Source organism: Salvelinus alpinus, chromosome 26 (genome assembly GCF_045679555.1).
Source record: "Salvelinus alpinus chromosome 26, SLU_Salpinus.1, whole genome shotgun sequence".
In the NCBI taxonomy this organism is placed as follows: Eukaryota; Metazoa; Chordata; class Actinopteri; order Salmoniformes; family Salmonidae; genus Salvelinus; species Salvelinus alpinus.
Window position 1 is genome coordinate 12,422,033 of NC_092111.1, and position 18,963 is coordinate 12,440,995.

Below are 18,963 nucleotides of genomic sequence, written 5' to 3' on the forward strand. Positions count from 1 at the left end.
CAACCCCTCTTTACGCTGCTGCTACTCTCCGTTTATCATATATACACAGTCACTTTTGTTATGTTTGTTCCTTGTATAATGACAAACCGGGGCGTAAGTTTAACTACTTTTAATGAACATATACTTCAGCAAGAAAACTCCTTGTTTAGCCATGCAAGGCATTCTTCAACCACCTGCCCACCCGCATAGCCTGCTGAGTAACGTAGTCTAAATGTTATTAACGCGCAACAACACAACTTTAACTATACATTCATGTACATGCTACCTCAATTTGCCCGAACAACCAGTGCTCCCGCACATTTGCTAACCGGGCTATCTGCATTGTGTGGCACCCGCCAACCACCTCTTTTACGCTACTGCTACTCTCTGTTCATCATATGGCCAAGGCTTTCGACTCTGTCAATCACCATATTCTTATCGGCAGACTCAGTAGCCTCGGTTTTTCTAATGACTGCCTTGCCTGGTTCACCAACTACTTTGCAGACAGAGTTCAGTGTGTCAAATCGGAGGGCATGTTGTCCGGTCCTCTGGCAGTCTCTATGGGGGTACCACAGGGTTCAATTCTCGGGCCGACTCTTTTCTCTGTATACATCAATGATGTTGCTCTTGCTGCGGGCGATTCCCTGATCCACCTCTACGCAGACGACACCATTCTATATACTTCCGGCCCTTCCTTGGACACTGTGCTATCTAACCTCCAAACGAGCTTCAATGCCATACAACACTCCTTCCGTGGCCTCCAACTGCTCTTAAACGCTAGTAAAACCAAATGCATGCTTTTCAACCGTTCGCTGCCTGCACCCGCACGCCCGACTAGCATCACCACCCTGGACGGTTCCGACCTAGAAAATGTGGACATCTATAAGTACCTAGGTGTCTGGCTAGACTGCAAACTCTCCTTCCAGACTCATATCAAACATCTCCAATCCAAAATCAAATCAAGAATCGGCTTTCTATTCCGCAACAAAGCCTCCTTCACTCACGCCGCCAAACTTACCCTAGTAAAACTGACTATCCTACCGATCCTCGACTTCGGCGATGTCATCTACAAAATAGCTTCCAATACTCTACTCAGCAAACTGGATGCAGTTTATCACAGTGCCATTCGTTTTGTTACTAAAGCACCTTATACGACCCACCACTGCGACCTGTATGCCCTAGTCGGCTGGCCCTCGCTACATGTTCGTCGTCAGACCCACTGGCTCCAGGTCATCTACAAGGCTATGCTAGGTAAAGTGCCGCCTTATCTCAGTTCACTGGTCACGATGGCTACACCCACCCGCAGCACGCGCTCCAGCAGGTGTATCTCACTGATCATCCCTAAAGCCAAAACCTCATTTGGACGCCTTTCCTTCCAGTTCTCTGCTGCCTGCGACTGGAACGAATTGCAAAAATCTCTGAAGTTGGAGACTTTTATCTCCCTCAACAACTTTAAAAATCTGCTATCCGAGCAGCTAACCGATCGCTGCAGCTGTACATAGTCCATCTGTAAACTACCCACCCAATTTACCTACCTCACCCCCCATACTGCTTTTATTTATTTACTTTTCTGCTCTTTTGCACACCAGTATCTCTTCTTGCACATGATCATCTGATGATTTATCACTCCAGTGTTAATCTGCTAAATTGTAATTATTCGATTTATTGCCTACCTCATGCCTTTTGCACACATTGTATATAGATTCTCTTTTTTTTCTACCATGTTATTGACTTGTTTATTGTTTACTCCATGTGTAACTCTGTGTTGTCTGTTCACACTGCTATGCTTTATCTTGGCCAGGTCGCAGTTGCAAATGAGAACTTGTTCTCAACTAGCCTACCTGGTTAAATAAAGGTGAAATAAAAATTTAAAAAAATAAAAAATATATGCATAGTCACTTTAACCATATCTACATGTACATACTACCTCAATCAGCCTGACTAACCGGTGTCGGTATGTAGCCTCGCTACTTTTATAGCCTCGCTACTGTTATTTTTCACTGTCTTTTTACTGTTGTTTTTATTTCTTTACTTACTCATTGTTCACCTACTACCTTTTTTGCACTATTGGTTAGAGCCTGTAAGTAAGCATTTCGGCGCACGTGACAAATAAACGTTGATTTGATTTGAAAATGTCAAAAACAAATATTCGCTACGCGTCTTTATTTGAATTGATATAATGTGGATTTGTTTTTTTGTTCTCTTGTTTATTAGTGGAATCCCTTTGGCTGTTCTACATGTTACTGTTTAATAAAAAAATTATCACTAAAAGATTAAAACAAATATTCCCCACACTGTCGCTAGATGGCAGCAAATCGTTTTCCCAGCCACTCCCACACAGTGAAATTGCACATTTCCGCATGTGAAAGTACACAGCGAAGTACTTTCTACTGCAGTAGGGCTGTTCATCTGCGTAGTTGAGAAATTGTAATGGCGATTATATTTATATTACAAACGTTTGATCATGTTTCAGTTTCATTGTTTTGGTTAACTTGTAGACCAGCCAAGACAGCTATCTTGAACTGTAATAAGTAACTCAGTAGGTGGCAGTGTTGTATATGTTTTGTCAGGAAATAATACAGGGGATTTGGAATGTCTAGGACCACCATGAAGGCGTAGTCCAACCATGGATGATGTCTAATAAATGCTATGTTGTTACCCAATGCTCTCTTTCCATAATATATATTCAGGTATGTGATGTGGTCAGGTATTAGACCTTACGTCAGATAGTGACATGTTTGTTTTTTCCCGTGGGAGACCCAAGTTCAGATTCCGCCTGTGATTTATGATATATCTCTCCCTCTCTCTAGCTGGGTGAGCTGGGCAAAGGAGCAGGAAAGGGGGGCGGTGGAGGAGGCTCGGTGAGGGAGGCAGGTGGTGCCTTTGGAAAGAGGCAGGCTGCAGAGGAGGAGCGTTATTTTCGGTAAGTGGATTATTTTTGTAACCTGGATGACCAGACTTATTACTACTACGCTTATGAACCAGGCTATCCATTTTAGATGAAGGTATGCATAGCTCTTGCCTTTTAACTCCAATGGACAATGTCTGATCATAGTAAAAAAGAATCCCTTTCTCGCATATGCCTCATGTTAAGCCCACATGAACGCAACCCAGGGGTGTATTCATGTCGTCTTGCAACGGAAACCGTCAAACGGAACGAAACTGGGAGGGGCCTACCAGAATTTGTCCAATATAAACTATTGTTCTCGTTGCAAAACAGTTTCCGTTTTGAGTAAATTGTTTCTGTTGCAAAACATTTTGCAACATAATGGGCATAATGAATACACCTCTGGTTTCATTTTTGCTTCATTAGAGAAATCAACCAAACTTGTCTCTCCCTCTTGCTCCTCAGTCAGAAGGAGAAGGAGCAGTTGTCTGCCCTACGGAAGCACCATGAAGAGGAGATTGACCACAGCAAGAAAGAGATTGAGCGTTTGCAGCGTGAGATTGACCGTCACAAGGGCAAAATCAAGAAACTGAAACATGATGACTGAGCTCAGTCTTCAGTCGCACTGCTTACATTATGCCAAATATCACCTATTTGCCTGATTTGGTGTTTGTAGGCAATTGTATAAGTTACATTCAAAACAATAATAAAACACTCAAGTTGTTCTCCAACTGGGAGAGTTTTTTTGTGATTACTTTCAATACCACTGTAGAATGTTTATCTTGAAGTCAGGCACATTTATTATGACAGCTGAGTATTTCATTTCAGGGGTGCCATATTTTTGAAAGTCTGAGTTTTGAACTGCACACATTCAGCTGTGACATGCAGTCCAATCAAATCAACACCAGTTCTAACACTGATTACAATAATCACATCTCGTCCATATAAAATCTGATGTCCATCGCCAAGCTTTCGTAACTAAATTTGTTTTCACTCATTCCGTTCAGTACGTTTATGCTGTAATTCAATCACAACATTGTGCAGGTCGAAATCCGAATATGTTCTCATTAAGAATCTGAGACTTTTTATTGGTTGAAAGTCATGTCAATACCTGACTAACCACTTCGATTGGTTACGATTGTAAGGGGCTATAGTTAGGTTGATGCGTACCACTTCGTCGCAGAGTGGTGCTGGTGTTTTGCGAGCGACTGGACAGTCTCAAACTGTCTCGTGGGTAGATTCAACCATACTATTCATATTGGATAACTATTTTGGTAGATTGTTGCATATGAGGGCGGTGGGCGTTCCATGGAATGGGAGAGTCATAGTATGAATACATAGTTATTGTATACATTACATATATGGAGCATGTGGACTGAGCAGACATTTAACAGAAAACACAGAAAACACACAAAAAACACAAAGCAAAGTACTTTTTGTACTTTGAGGTGCTATGCCTTTTTAGGGCTTTGTTAAGTTCCAAATCCTCTTCAAATGTACCCAAAAATATTTTGTATTTTGAAAATACATATTACAGCTTTTGAAAGTATCTGGTTACAAAATAGATTATAGTGTAGTTCAGCCCAGTGTAATAAAACATACAAAATTACTTTGCACTTAGTAGAGAGAAAATCAATCAAATAGGACTCACACTGAAATGTCTGGGTTTTTTCTCCCAAGCCAGTGCAGATGAAAAACATAGGCCTCATGTTGAATGTTCTTCAATATCACGTCTCGAAAAAATCCTGGCATGAACCCTGGGGACAATAAGAAAGCACATGTAAACAATAGTCTCAAACCTTATTTGTTGACAGTCAGACACAAAGACTCATGCTTGAAAGTTTTAGCAACCCTACACACAGCCTAATGTTCACTGTTACAGGGGCAATAATATGATTAATGCAAGACGGACATTGATTACATTGCAGTGCTGAAAACACTGTGACCGATAGAATGGAAGTCTTACTTATTCTCAGAATCAGAGCATAAGAAGTGGCATATAGTGGGCTCTACAGTAGAGGTGTCATAATACCCATAAAACCTAGCAGTCAAACAGGGAATGGTTCCAATCAAGTCAGTTAAGAACAAATTCTCATTTTCAATGGTGGCCTAGGAACAGTGGGTTAATAACTGCCTTGTTCAGAGGCAGAACGACAGATTTTTACCTTGTCAGCTTGGGGATTCGATCTTGCAACCTTTCGGTAATTAGTCTAACGCTCTTACCACTAGGCTACCTGCCACAACTGAAAATTTTCACAAGACAGTTCACAGAATTGTCCATTTAAAGACATTTTGCCAATTTATTAATTACTACATTTAGCTACATTTGCCTCGATTCGGCACCCTCATCCAGATCATGGCATTTTGTAGGTATTTATGATAGCCACATTAGCAACTAATTAGCATTTCATTTTTTTGGGGGGGGGTAAATACAGGCAAATATATTGATAAAAGTCACTTGAGATTTACAGTTATCAAAACATCACGCCAGGGTAAGCCTACAGGAAACAGAACCCTTATTTTATGGGTTTCTAAAATCCCCTATGTGAAAAACGATTGGAACCATTTCCCTGTTTGACCGTTAGGTTTTATGGGTATGTAATGAAACAGCAGGGAGCAGGTCTCGAACCCTTGACCTTCTGGCCGAGGTCCGGCGCGCTATCGACTGTGCCGCAAAAGCATGCTCGTGTGGCAGAGTCGATTTCCGCGCTTATAAACCCAGGGTCGCTACAGGTATTATGACTCACACTGTGTTACTCTTTTATGCTGACGTTTGCTCATATGAGGAAAATGTTCATACACAAATCAAAATTTGAAGAAAAAGCCCCTTTTCTTAATTGATCTATTTGGCAAACTATTTAGTCATTAAAACGTATGCAAAACAAAATGTCTGGCTGGCTTCTCAACATTTTTTACCCCCAAGCCAAGACTCCTGAACAGGTAATCAAATGGCTACCCCACAACCCCTCTTTACGCTGCTGCTACTCTCCGTTTATCATATATACACAGTCACTTTTGTTATGTTTGTTCCTTGTATAATGACAAACCGGGGCGTAAGTTTAACTACTTTTAATGAACATATACTTCAGCAAGAAAACTCCTTGTTTAGCCATGCAAGGCATTCTTCAACCACCTGCCCACCCGCATAGCCTGCTGAGTAACGTAGTCTAAATGTTATTAACGCGCAACAACACAACTTTAACTATACATTCATGTACATGCTACCTCAATTTGCCCGAACAACCAGTGCTCCCGCACATTTGCTAACCGGGCTATCTGCATTGTGTGGCACCCGCCAACCACCTCTTTTACGCTACTGCTACTCTCTGTTCATCATATATGCATAGTCACTTTAACCATATCTACATGTACATACTACCTCAATCAGCCTGACTAACCGGTGTCGGTATGTAGCCTCGCTACTTTTATAGCCTCGCTACTGTTATTTTTCACTGTCTTTTTACTGTTGTTTTTATTTCTTTACTTACTCATTGTTCACCTACTACCTTTTTTGCACTATTGGTTAGAGCCTGTAAGTAAGCATTTCGGCGCACGTGACAAATAAACGTTGATTTGATTTGAAAATGTCAAAAACAAATATTCGCTACGCGTCTTTATTTGAATTGATATAATGTGGATTTGTTTTTTTGTTCTCTTGTTTATTAGTGGAATCCCTTTGGCTGTTCTGCATGTTACTGTTTAATAAAACAATTATCACTAAAAGATTAAAACAAATATTCCCCACACTGTCGCTAGATGGCAGCAAATCGTTTCCCCAGCCACTCCCACACAGTGAAATTGCACATTTCTGCATGTGAAAGTACACAGCGAAGTACTTTCTGCTGCAGTAGGGCTGTTCATCTGCGTAGTTGAGAAATTGTAATGGCGAGGCTACTATTAAAATCCAATTTTCGGGGCTTCTTTGCCACCCAATTCAGGATGACATCCGACCAGGTAAATGTGATGACGCACTGACAGTGGTGTTGTTTTGTATAGCTTGCTGGTTAATGTAGTTGCAGCTCCCATAGCTAGTAAGTAGCCTAACGAGACTGAAAGCGATTTTCCTCGAAAGAATCCTTGTACTGTTTGTCTTCTATTGATCCATTTTATATTACAAACGTTTGATCATGTTTCAGTTTCATTGTTTTGGTTAACTTGTAGACCAGCCAAGACAGCTATCTTGAACTGTAATAAGTAACTCAGTAGGTGGCAGTGTTGTATATGTTTTGTCAGGAAATAATACAGGGGATTTGGAATTTCTAGGACGGTAGGACCACCATGAAGGCGTAGTCCAACCATGGATGATGTCTAATAAATGCTATGTTGTTACCCAATGCTCTCTTTCCATAATATATATTCAGGTATGTGATGTGGTCAGGTATTAGACCTTACGTCAGATAGTGACATGTTTGTTTTTTCCCGTGGGAGACCCAAGTTCAGATTCCGCCTGTGATTTATGATATATCTCTCCCTCTCTCTAGCTGGGTGAGCTGGGCAAAGGAGCAGGAAAGGGAGGCGGTGGAGGAGGCTCGGTGAGGGAGGCAGGTGGTGCCTTTGGAAAGAGGCAGGCTGCAGAGGAGGAGCGTTATTTTCGGTAAGTGGATTATTTTTGTAACCTGGATGACCAGATTTATTACTACTACGCTTATGAACCAGGCTATCCATTTTAGATGAAGGTATGCATAGCTCTTGCCTTTTAACTCCAATGGACAATGTCTGATCATAGTAAAGAAGAATCCCTTTCTCGCATATGCCTCATGTTAAGCCCACATGAACGCAACCCAGGGGTGTATTCATGTCGTCTTGCAACGGAAACCGTCAAACGGAACGAAACTGGGAGGGGCCTACCAGAATTTGTCCAATATAAACTATTGTTCTCGTTGCAAAACAGTTTCCGTTTTGAGTAAATTGTTTCTGTTGCAAAACATTTTGCAACATAATGGGCATAATGAATACACCTCTGGTTTCATTTTTGCTTCATTAGAGAAATCAACCAAACTTGTCTCTCCCTCTTGCTCCACAGTCAGAAGGAGAAGGAGCAGTTGTCTGCCCTACGGAAGCACCATGAAGAGGAGATTGACCACAGCAAGAAAGAGATTGAGCGTTTGCAGCGTGAGATTGACCGTCACAAGGGCAAAATCAAGAAACTGAAACATGATGACTGAACTCAGTCTTCAGTCGCACTGCTTACATTATGCCAAATATCACCTATTTGCCTGATTTGGTGTTTGTAGGCAATTGTATAAGTTACATTCAAAACAATAATAAAACACTCAAGTTGTTCTCCAACTGGGAGAGTTTTTTTGTGATTACTTTCAATACCACTGTAGAATGTTTATCTTGAAGTCAGGCACATTTATTATGACAGCTGAGTATTTCATTTCAGGGGTGCCATATTTTTGAAAGTCTGAGTTTTGAACTGCACACATTCAGCTGTGACATGCAGTCCAATCAAATCAACACCAGTTCTAACACTGATTACAATAATCACATCTCGTCCATATAAAATCTGATGTCCATCGCCAAGCTTTCGTAACTAAATTTGTTTTCACTCATTCCGTTCAGTACGTTTATGCTGTAATTCAATCACAACATTGTGCAGGTCGAAATCCGAATATGTTCTCATTAAGAATTTGAGACTTTTTATTGGTTGAAAGTCATGTCAATACCTGACTAACCACTTCGATTGGTTACGATTGTAAGGGGCTATAGTTAGGTTGATGCGTACCACTTCGTCGCAGAGTGGTGCTGGTGTTTTGCGAGCGACTGGACAGTCTCAAACTGTCTCGTGGGTAGATTCAACCATACTATTCATATTGGATAACTATTTTGGTAGATTGTTGCATATGAGGGCGGTGGGCGTTCCATGGAATGGGAGAGTCATAGTATGAATACATAGTTATTGTATACATTACATATATGGAGCATGTGGACTGAGCAGACATTTAACAGAAAACACAGAAAACACACAAAAAACACAAAGCAAAGTACTTTTTGTACTTTGAGGTGCTATGCCTTTTTAGGGCTTTGTTAAGTTCCAAATCCTCTTCAAATGTACCCAAAAATATTTTGTATTTTGAAAATACATATTACAGCTTTTGAAAGTATCTGGTTACAAAATAGATTATAGTGTAGTTCAGCCCAGTGTAATAAAACATACAAAATTACTTTGCACTTAGTAGAGAGAAAATCAATCAAATAGGACTCACACTGAAATGTCTGGGGTTTTTCTCCCAAGCCAGTGCAGATGAAAAACATAGGCCTCATGTTGAATGTTCTTCAATATCACGTCTCGAAAAAATCCTGGCATGAACCCTGGGGACAATAAGAAAGCACATGTAAACAATAGTCTCAAACCTTATTTGTTGACAGTCAGACACAAAGACTCATGCTTGAAAGTTTTAGCAACCCTACACACAGCCTAATGTTCACCGTTACAGGGGCAATAATATGATTAATGCAAGACGGACATTGATTACATTGCAGTGCTGAAAACACTGTGACCGATAGAATGGAAGTCTTACTTATTCTCAGAATCAGAGCATAAGAAGTGGCATATAGTGGGCTCTACAGTAGAGGTGTCATAATACCCATAAAACCTAGCAGTCAAACAGGGAATGGTTCCAATCAAGTCAGTTAAGAACAAATTCTCATTTTCAATGGTGGCCTAGGAACAGTGGGTTAATAACTGCCTTGTTCAGAGGCAGAACGACAGATTTTTACCTTGTCAGCTTGGGGATTCGATCTTGCAACCTTTCGGTAATTAGTCTAACGCTCTTACCACTAGGCTACCTGCCACAACTGAAAATGTTCACAAGACAGTTCACAGAATTGTCCATTTAAAGACATTTTGCCAATTTATTAATTACTACATTTAGCTACATTTGCCTCGATTCGGCACCCTCATCCAGATCATGGCATTTTGTAGGTATTTATGATAGCCACATTAGCAACTAATTAGCATTTCATTTTTTTTGGGGGGGGGGGGGGTAAATACAGGCAAATATATTGATAAAAGTCACTTGAGATTTACAGTTATCAAAACATCACGCCAGGGTAAGCCTACAGGAAACAGAACCCTTATTTTATGGGTTTCTAAAATCCCCTATGTGAAAAACGATTGGAACCATTTCCCTGTTTGACCGTTAGGTTTTATGGGTATGTAATGAAACAGCAGGGAGCAGGTCTCGAACCCTTGACCTTCTGGCCGAGGTCCGGCGCGCTATCGACTGTGCCGCAAAAGCATGCTCGTGTGGCAGAGTCGATTTCCGCGCTTATAAACCCAGGGTCGCTACAGGTATTATGACTCACACTGTGTTACTCTTTTATGCTGACGTTTGCTCATATGAGGAAAATGTTCATACACAAATCAAAATTTGAAGAAAAAGCCCCTTTTCTTAATTTATCTATTTGGCAAACTATTTAGAGTCATTAAAACGTATGCAAAACAAAATGTCTGGCTGGCTTCTCAACATTTTTTACCCCCAAGCCAAGACTCCTGAACAGGTAATCAAATGGCTACCCCACAACCCCTCTTTACGCTGCTGCTACTCTCCGTTTATCATATATACACAGTCACTTTTGTTATGTTTGTTCCTTGTATAATGACAAACCGGGGCGTAAGTTTAACTACTTTTAATGAACATATACTTCAGCAAGAAAACTCCTTGTTTAGCCATGCAAGGCATTCTTCAACCACCTGCCCACCCGCATAGCCTGCTGAGTAACGTAGTCTAAATGTTATTAACGCGCAACAACACAACTTTAACTATACATTCATGTACATGCTACCTCAATTTGCCCGAACAACCAGTGCTCCCGCACATTTGCTAACCGGGCTATCTGCATTGTGTGGCACCCGCCAACCACCTCTTTTACGCTACTGCTACTCTCTGTTCATCATATATGCATAGTCACTTTAACCATATCTACATGTACATACTACCTCAATCAGCCTGACTAACCGGTGTCGGTATGTAGCCTCGCTACTTTTATAGCCTCGCTACTGTTATTTTTCACTGTCTTTTTACTGTTGTTTTTATTTCTTTACTTACTCATTGTTCACCTACTACCTTTTTTGCACTATTGGTTAGAGCCTGTAAGTAAGCATTTCGGCGCACGTGACAAATAAACGTTGATTTGATTTGAAAATGTCAAAAACAAATATTCGCTACGCGTCTTTATTTGAATTGATATAATGTGGATTTGTTTTTTTGTTCTCTTGTTTATTAGTGGAATCCCTTTGGCTGTTCTGCATGTTACTGTTTAATAAAAAAATGATCACTAAAAGATTAAAACAAATATTCCCCACACTGTCGCTAGATGGCAGCAAATCGTTTCCCCAGCCACTCCCACACAGTGAAATTGCACATTTCTGCATGTGAAAGTACACAGCGAAGTACTTTCTGCTGCAGTAGGGCTGTTCATCTGCGTAGTTGAGAAATTGTAATGGCGAGGCTACTATTAAAATTCAATTTTCGGGGCTTCTTTGCCACCCAATTCAGGATGACATCCGACCAGGTAAATGTGATGACGCACTGACAGTGGTGTTGTTTTGTATAGCTTGCTGGTTAATGTAGTTGCAGCTCCCATAGCTAGTAAGTAGCCTAACGAGACTGAAAGCGATTTTCCTCGAAAGAATCCTTGTACTGTTTGTCTTCTATTGATCCATTTTATATTACAAACGTTTGATCATGTTTCAGTTTCATTGTTTTGGTTAACTTGTAGACCAGCCAAGACAGCTATCTTGAACTGTAATAAGTAACTCAGTAGGTGGCAGTGTTGTATATGTTTTGTCAGGAAATAATACAGGGGATTTGGAATTTCTAGGACGGTAGGACCACCATGAAGGCGTAGTCCAACCATGGATGATGTCTAATAAATGCTATGTTGTTACCCAATGCTCTCTTTCCATAATATATATTCAGGTATGTGATGTGGTCAGGTATTAGACCTTACGTCAGATAGTGACATGTTTGTTTTTTCCCGTGGGAGACCCAAGTTCAGATTCCGCCTGTGATTTATGATATATCTCTCCCTCTCTCTAGCTGGGTGAGCTGGGCAAAGGAGCAGGAAAGGGAGGCGGTGGAGGAGGCTCGGTGAGGGAGGCAGGTGGTGCCTTTGGAAAGAGGCAGGCTGCAGAGGAGGAGCGTTATTTTCGGTAAGTGGATTATTTTTGTAACCTGGATGACCAGATTTATTACTACTACGCTTATGAACCAGGCTATCCATTTTAGATGAAGGTATGCATAGCTCTTGCCTTTTAACTCCAATGGACAATGTCTGATCATAGTAAAGAAGAATCCCTTTCTCGCATATGCCTCATGTTAAGCCCACATGAACGCAACCCAGGGGTGTATTCATGTCGTCTTGCAACGGAAACCGTCAAACGGAACGAAACTGGGAGGGGCCTACCAGAATTTGTCCAATATAAACTATTGTTCTCGTTGCAAAACAGTTTCCGTTTTGAGTAAATTGTTTCTGTTGCAAAACATTTTGCAACATAATGGGCATAATGAATACACCTCTGGTTTCATTTTTGCTTCATTAGAGAAATCAACCAAACTTGTCTCTCCCTCTTGCTCCACAGTCAGAAGGAGAAGGAGCAGTTGTCTGCCCTACGGAAGCACCATGAAGAGGAGATTGACCACAGCAAGAAAGAGATTGAGCGTTTGCAGCGTGAGATTGACCGTCACAAGGGCAAAATCAAGAAACTGAAACATGATGACTGAACTCAGTCTTCAGTCGCACTGCTTACATTATGCCAAATATCACCTATTTGCCTGATTTGGTGTTTGTAGGCAATTGTATAAGTTACATTCAAAACAATAATAAAACACTCAAGTTGTTCTCCAACTGGGAGAGTTTTTTTGTGATTACTTTCAATACCACTGTAGAATGTTTATCTTGAAGTCAGGCACATTTATTATGACAGCTGAGTATTTCATTTCAGGGGTGCCATATTTTTGAAAGTCTGAGTTTTGAACTGCACACATTCAGCTGTGACATGCAGTCCAATCAAATCAACACCAGTTCTAACACTGATTACAATAATCACATCTCGTCCATATAAAATCTGATGTCCATCGCCAAGCTTTCGTAACTAAATTTGTTTTCACTCATTCCGTTCAGTACGTTTATGCTGTAATTCAATCACAACATTGTGCAGGTCGAAATCCGAATATGTTCTCATTAAGAATTTGAGACTTTTTATTGGTTGAAAGTCATGTCAATACCTGACTAACCACTTCGATTGGTTACGATTGTAAGGGGCTATAGTTAGGTTGATGCGTACCACTTCGTCGCAGAGTGGTGCTGGTGTTTTGCGAGCGACTGGACAGTCTCAAACTGTCTCGTGGGTAGATTCAACCATACTATTCATATTGGATAACTATTTTGGTAGATTGTTGCATATGAGGGCGGTGGGCGTTCCATGGAATGGGAGAGTCATAGTATGAATACATAGTTATTGTATACATTACATATATGGAGCATGTGGACTGAGCAGACATTTAACAGAAAACACAGAAAACACACAAAAAACACAAAGCAAAGTACTTTTTGTACTTTGAGGTGCTATGCCTTTTTAGGGCTTTGTTAAGTTCCAAATCCTCTTCAAATGTACCCAAAAATATTTTGTATTTTGAAAATACATATTACAGCTTTTGAAAGTATCTGGTTACAAAATAGATTATAGTGTAGTTCAGCCCAGTGTAATAAAACATACAAAATTACTTTGCACTTAGTAGAGAGAAAATCAATCAAATAGGACTCACACTGAAATGTCTGGGGTTTTTCTCCCAAGCCAGTGCAGATGAAAAACATAGGCCTCATGTTGAATGTTCTTCAATATCACGTCTCGAAAAAATCCTGGCATGAACCCTGGGGACAATAAGAAAGCACATGTAAACAATAGTCTCAAACCTTATTTGTTGACAGTCAGACACAAAGACTCATGCTTGAAAGTTTTAGCAACCCTACACACAGCCTAATGTTCACTGTTACAGGGGTAATAATATGATTAATGCAAGACGGACATTGATTACATTGCAGTGCTGAAAACACTGTGACCGATAGAATGGAAGTCTTACTTATTCTCAGAATCAGAGCATAAGAAGTGGCATATAGTGGGCTCTACAGTAGAGGTGTCATAATACCCATAAAACCTAGCAGTCAAACAGGGAATGGTTCCAATCAAGTCAGTTAAGAACAAATTCTCATTTTCAATGGTGGCCTAGGAACAGTGGGTTAATAACTGCCTTGTTCAGAGGCAGAACGACAGATTTTTACCTTGTCAGCTTGGGGATTCGATCTTACAACCTTTCAGTAATTAGTCTAACACTCTTACCACTAGGCTACCTGCCACAACTGAAAATTTTCACAAGACAGTTCACAGAATTGTCCATTTAAAGACATTTTGCCAATTTATTAATTACTACATTTAGCTACATTTGCCTCGATTCGGCACCCTCATCCAGATCATGGCATTTTGTAGGTATTTATGATAGCCACATTAGCAACTAATTAGCATTTCATTTTTTGGGGGGGGGGTAAATACAGGCAAATATATTGATAAAAGTCACTTGAGATTTACAGTTATCAAAACATCACGCCAGGGTAAGCCTACAGGAAACAGAACCCTTATTTTATGGGTTTCTAAAATCCCCTATGTGAAAAACGATTGGAACCATTTCCCTGTTTGACCGTTAGGTTTTATGGGTATGTAATGAAACAGCAGGGAGCAGGTCTCGAACCCTTGACCTTCTGGCCGAGGTCCGGCGCGCTATCGACTGTGCCGCAAAAGCATGCTCGTGTGGCAGAGTCGATTTCCGCGCTTATAAACCCAGGGTCGCTACAGGTATTATGACTCACACTGTGTTACTCTTTTATGCTGACGTTTGCTCATATGAGGAAAATGTTCATACACAAATCAAAATTTGAAGAAAAAGCCCCTTTTCTTAATTTATCTATTTGGCAAACTATTTAGTCATTAAAACGTATGCAAAACAAAATGTCTGGCTGGCTTCTCAACATTTTTTACCCCCAAGCCAAGACTCCTGAACAGGTAATCAAATGGCTACCCCACAACCCCTCTTTACGCTGCTGCTACTCTCCGTTTATCATATATACACAGTCACTTTTGTTATGTTTGTTCCTTGTATAATGACAAACCGGGGCGTAAGTTTAACTACTTTTAATGAACATATACAGTGGGGAGAACAAGTATTTGATACACTGCCGATTTTGCAGGTTTTCCTACTTACAAAGCATGTAGAGGTCTGTAATTTTTATGATAGGTACACTTCAACTGTGAGAGACGGAATCTAAAACAAAAATCCTGAAAATCACATTGTATGATTTTTAAGTAATTAATTAGCATTTTATTGCATGACATAAGTATTTGATACATCAGAAAAGCAGAACTTAATATTTAGTACAGAAACTTTTGTTTGCAATTACAGAGATCATACATTTCCTGTAGTTCTTGACCAGGTTTGCACACACTGCAGCAGGGATTTTGGCCCACTCCTCCATACAGACCTTCTCCAGATCCTTCACGTTTCGGGGCTGTCGCTGGGCAATACGGACTTTCGGCTCCCTTCAAAAATGTTCTATTGGGTTCAGGTCTGGAGACTGGCTAGGCCACTCCAGGACCTTGAGATGCTTCTTACGGAGCCACTCCTTAGTTACCATGGCTGTGTGTTTCAGGTCGTTGTCATGCTGGAAGACCCAGCCACGACCCATCTTCAATGCTCTTACTGAGGGAAGGAAGTTGTTGGCCAAGATCTCACGATACATGGCCCCATCCATCCTCCCCTCAATACGGTGCAGTCGTCCTGTCCCCTTTGCAGAAAAGCATCCCCAAAGAATGATGTTTCCACCTCCGTGCTTCACGGTTGGGATGGTGTTCTTGGGGTTGTACTCATCCTTCTTCTTCCTCCAAACACGGCGAGTGGAGTTTAGACCAAAAAGCTCTATTTTTGTCTCATCAGACCACATGACCTTCTCCCATTCCTCCTCTGGATCATCCAGATGGTCATTGGCAAACTTCAGACGGGCCTGGACATGCGCTGGCTTGAGCAGGGGGACCTTATGTGCGCTGCAGGATTTTAATCCATGACGGCGTAGTGTGTTACTAATGGTTTTCTTTGAGACTGTGGTCCCAGCTCTCTTCAGGTCATTGACCAGGTCCTGCCATGTAGTTCTGGGCTGATCCCTCACCTTCCTCATGATCATTGATGCCCCACGAGGTGAGATCTTGCATGGAGCCCCAGACCGAGGGTGATTGACCGTCATCTTGAACTTCTTCCATTTTCTAATAATTGCGCCAACAGTTGTTGCCTTCTCACCAAGCTGCTTGCCTATTGTCCTGTAGCACATCCCAGCCTTGTGCAGGTCTACAATTTTATCCCTGATGTCCTTACACAGCTCTCTGGTCTTGGCCATTGTGGAGAGGTTGGAGTCTGTTTGATTGAGTGTGTGGACAGGTGTCTTTTATACAGGTAACAAGTTCAAACAGGTGCAGTTAATACAGGTAATGAGTGGAGAACAGGAGGGCGTCTTAAAGAAAAACTAACAGGTCTGTGAGAGCCGGAATTCTTACTGGTTGGTAGGTGATCAAATACTTATGTCATGCAATAAAATGCTAATTAATTACTTAAAAATCATACAATGTGATAATCAGGTTTTTTGTTTTAGATTCCGTCTCTCACAGTTTAAGTGTACCTATGATAAAAATTACAGACCTCTACATGCTTTGTAAGTAGGAAAACCTGCAAAATCGGTAGTGTATCAAATACTTGTTCTCCCCACTGTACTTCAGCAAGAAAACTCCTTGTTTAGCCATGCAAGGCATTCTTCAACCACCTGCCCACCCGCATAGCCTGCTGAGTAACGTAGTCTAAATGTTATTAACGCGCAACAACACAACTTTAACTATACATTCATGTACATGCTACCTCAATTTGCCCGAACAACCAGTGCTCCCGCACATTTGCTAACCGGGCTATCTGCATTGTGTGGCACCCGCCAACCACCTCTTTTACGCTACTGCTACTCTCAGTTCATCATATATGCATAGTCACTTTAACCATATCTACATGTACATACTACCTCAATCAGCCTGACTAACCGGTGTCGGTATGTAGCCTCGCTACTTTTATAGCCTCGCTACTGTTATTTTTCACTGTCTTTTTACTGTTGTTTTTATTTCTTTACTTACTCATTGTTCACCTACTACCTTTTTTGCACTATTGGTTAGAGCCTGTAAGTAAGCATTTCGGCGCACGTGACAAATAAACGTTGATTTGATTTGAAAATGTCAAAAACAAATATTCGCTACGCGTCTTTATTTGAATTGATATAATGTGGATTTGTTTTTTTGTTCTCTTGTTTATTAGTGGAATCCCTTTGGCTGTTCTGCATGTTACTGTTTAATAAAAAAATGATCACTAAAAGATTAAAACAAATATTCCCCACACTGTCGCTAGATGGCAGCAAATCGTTTCCCCAGCCACTCCCACACAGTGAAATTGCACATTTCTGCATGTGAAAGTACACAGCGAAGTACTTTCTGCTGCAGTAGGGCTGTTCATCTGCGTAGTTGAGAAATTGTAATGGCGAGGCTACTATTAAAATCCAATTTTCGGGGCTTCTTTGCCACCCAATTCAGGATGACATCCGACCAGGTAAATGTGATGACGCACTGACAGTGGTGTTGTTTTGTATAGCTTGCTGGTTAATGTAGTTGCAGCTCCCATAGCTAGTAAGTAGCCTAACGAGACTGAAAGCGATTTTCCTCGAAAGAATCCTTGTACTGTTTGTCTTCTATTGATCCATTTTATATTACAAACGTTTGATCATGTTTCAGTTTCATTGTTTTGGTTAACTTGTAGACCAGCCAAGACAGCTATCTTGAACTGTAATAAGTAACTCAGTAGGTGGCAGTGTTGTATATGTTTTGTCAGGAAATAATACAGGGGATTTGGAATTTCTAGGACGGTAGGACCACCATGAAGGCGTAGTCCAACCATGGATGATGTCTAATAAATGCTATGTTGTTACCCAATGCTCTCTTTCCATAATATATATTCAGGTATGTGATGTGGTCAGGTATTAGACCTTACGTCAGATAGTGACATGTTTGTTTTTTCCCGTGGGAGACCCAAGTTCAGATTCCGCCTGTGATTTATGATATATCTCTCCCTCTCTCTAGCTGGGTGAGCTGGGCAAAGGAGCAGGAAAGGGAGGCGGTGGAGGAGGCTCGGTGAGGGAGGCAGGTGGTGCCTTTGGAAAGAGGCAGGCTGCAGAGGAGGAGCGTTATTTTCGGTAAGTGGATTATTTTTGTAACCTGGATGACCAGATTTATTACTACTACGCTTATGAACCAGGCTATCCATTTTAGATGAAGGTATGCATAGCTCTTGCCTTTTAACTCCAATGGACAATGTCTGATCATAGTAAAGAAGAATCCCTTTCTCGCATATGCCTCATGTTAAGCCCACATGAACGCAACCCAGGGGTGTATTCATGTCGTCTTGCAACGGAAACCGTCAAACGGAACGAACCTGGGAGGGGCCTACCAGAATTTGTCCAATATAAACTATTGTTCTCGTTGCAAAACAGTTTCCGTTTTGAGTAAATTGTTTCTGTTGCAAAACATTTTGCAACATAATGGGCATAATGAATACACCTCTGGTTTCATTTTTGCTTCATTAGAGAAATCAACCAAACTTGTCTCTCCCTCTTGCTCCACAGTCAGAAGGAGAAGGAGCAGTTGTCTGCCCTACGGAAGCACCATGAAGAGGAGATTGACCACAGCAAGAAAGAGATTGAGCGTTTGCAGCGTGAGATTGACCGTCACAAGGGCAAAATCAAGAAACTGAAACATGATGACTGAACTCAGTCTTCAGTCGCACTGCTTACATTATGCCAAATATCACCTATTTGCCTGATTTGATGTTTGTAGGCAATTGTATAAGTTACATTCAAAACAATAATAAAACACTCAAGTTGTTCTCCAACTGGGAGAGTTTTTTTGTGATTACTTTCAATACCACTGTAGAATGTTTATCTTGAAGTCAGGCACATTTATTATG

The 18,963-nt window shown here is 41.0% G+C and overlaps 4 protein-coding genes across 7 annotated transcripts; all 4 read left to right on the forward strand.

Moving 5' to 3' along the window:
• The first annotated feature begins 2,582 nt into the window (after positions 1-2,582).
• Positions 2,583-3,597, forward strand: LOC139554300 (ATPase inhibitor A, mitochondrial-like). The gene is made up of 3 exons (XM_071367066.1): positions 2,583-2,669; positions 2,790-2,902; positions 3,332-3,597. The coding sequence occupies exons 1-3, from the start codon at positions 2,610-2,612 to the stop codon at positions 3,471-3,473; spliced, it is 315 nt and encodes a 104-aa protein (XP_071223167.1). The 5' UTR covers positions 2,583-2,609; the 3' UTR covers positions 3,474-3,597.
• Positions 3,598-6,620: 3,023 nt separating this feature from the next.
• LOC139554710 (ATPase inhibitor A, mitochondrial-like) lies at positions 6,621-8,155 on the forward strand. Of its 2 annotated transcripts, none has more exons than XM_071367771.1 (3): positions 6,621-6,820; positions 7,348-7,460; positions 7,890-8,155. In XM_071367771.1, exons 1-3 carry the CDS (start codon positions 6,749-6,751, stop codon positions 8,029-8,031), a joined length of 327 nt encoding a protein of 108 aa, XP_071223872.1. In that variant the 5' UTR covers positions 6,621-6,748; the 3' UTR covers positions 8,032-8,155. The 2 variants fall into 2 exon arrangements, with proteins under 2 accessions (XP_071223872.1, XP_071223871.1); XM_071367770.1 differs by lacking the exon at positions 6,621-6,820 and adding an exon at positions 7,084-7,227.
• Positions 8,156-11,186: 3,031 nt separating this feature from the next.
• On the forward strand, positions 11,187-12,721 carry LOC139554711 (ATPase inhibitor A, mitochondrial-like). 2 transcript variants are annotated; one of them, XM_071367773.1, is made up of 3 exons: positions 11,187-11,386; positions 11,914-12,026; positions 12,456-12,721. In XM_071367773.1, the coding sequence occupies exons 1-3, from the start codon at positions 11,315-11,317 to the stop codon at positions 12,595-12,597; spliced, it is 327 nt and encodes a 108-aa protein (XP_071223874.1). In that variant the 5' UTR covers positions 11,187-11,314; the 3' UTR covers positions 12,598-12,721. The 2 variants fall into 2 exon arrangements, with proteins under 2 accessions (XP_071223874.1, XP_071223873.1); XM_071367772.1 differs by lacking the exon at positions 11,187-11,386 and adding an exon at positions 11,650-11,793.
• Positions 12,722-17,353: 4,632 nt separating this feature from the next.
• Positions 17,354-18,888, forward strand: LOC139554718 (ATPase inhibitor A, mitochondrial-like). 2 transcript variants are annotated; one of them, XM_071367785.1, is made up of 3 exons: positions 17,354-17,553; positions 18,081-18,193; positions 18,623-18,888. In XM_071367785.1, exons 1-3 carry the CDS (start codon positions 17,482-17,484, stop codon positions 18,762-18,764), a joined length of 327 nt encoding a protein of 108 aa, XP_071223886.1. In that variant the 5' UTR covers positions 17,354-17,481; the 3' UTR covers positions 18,765-18,888. The 2 variants fall into 2 exon arrangements, with proteins under 2 accessions (XP_071223886.1, XP_071223885.1); XM_071367784.1 differs by lacking the exon at positions 17,354-17,553 and adding an exon at positions 17,817-17,960.
• The last annotated feature ends 75 nt before the right edge of the window (positions 18,889-18,963 follow it).

Excerpts from the sequence above, each read along its gene's own strand:
- LOC139554710 (XM_071367771.1), top strand. The coding sequence starts at position 6,749 with ATGGCGAGGCTACTATTAAAATCCAATTTTCGGGGCTTCTTTGCCACC. Across the intron at positions 6,821-7,347 it reads TCAGGATGACATCCGACCAG|CTGGGTGAGCTGGGCAAAGG; the intron begins GTAAATGTGATG and ends CCCTCTCTCTAG. Across the intron at positions 7,461-7,889 it reads GAGGAGGAGCGTTATTTTCG|TCAGAAGGAGAAGGAGCAGT; the intron begins GTAAGTGGATTA and ends CTTGCTCCACAG.
- LOC139554300 (XM_071367066.1), top strand. The coding sequence starts at position 2,610 with ATGATGTCTAATAAATGCTATGTTGTTACCCAATGCTCTCTTTCCATA. Across the intron at positions 2,670-2,789 it reads TTTCCATAATATATATTCAG|CTGGGTGAGCTGGGCAAAGG; the intron begins GTATGTGATGTG and ends CCCTCTCTCTAG. Across the intron at positions 2,903-3,331 it reads GAGGAGGAGCGTTATTTTCG|TCAGAAGGAGAAGGAGCAGT; the intron begins GTAAGTGGATTA and ends CTTGCTCCTCAG.
- LOC139554718 (XM_071367785.1), top strand. The coding sequence starts at position 17,482 with ATGGCGAGGCTACTATTAAAATCCAATTTTCGGGGCTTCTTTGCCACC. Across the intron at positions 17,554-18,080 it reads TCAGGATGACATCCGACCAG|CTGGGTGAGCTGGGCAAAGG; the intron begins GTAAATGTGATG and ends CCCTCTCTCTAG. Across the intron at positions 18,194-18,622 it reads GAGGAGGAGCGTTATTTTCG|TCAGAAGGAGAAGGAGCAGT; the intron begins GTAAGTGGATTA and ends CTTGCTCCACAG.
- LOC139554711 (XM_071367773.1), top strand. The coding sequence starts at position 11,315 with ATGGCGAGGCTACTATTAAAATTCAATTTTCGGGGCTTCTTTGCCACC. Across the intron at positions 11,387-11,913 it reads TCAGGATGACATCCGACCAG|CTGGGTGAGCTGGGCAAAGG; the intron begins GTAAATGTGATG and ends CCCTCTCTCTAG. Across the intron at positions 12,027-12,455 it reads GAGGAGGAGCGTTATTTTCG|TCAGAAGGAGAAGGAGCAGT; the intron begins GTAAGTGGATTA and ends CTTGCTCCACAG.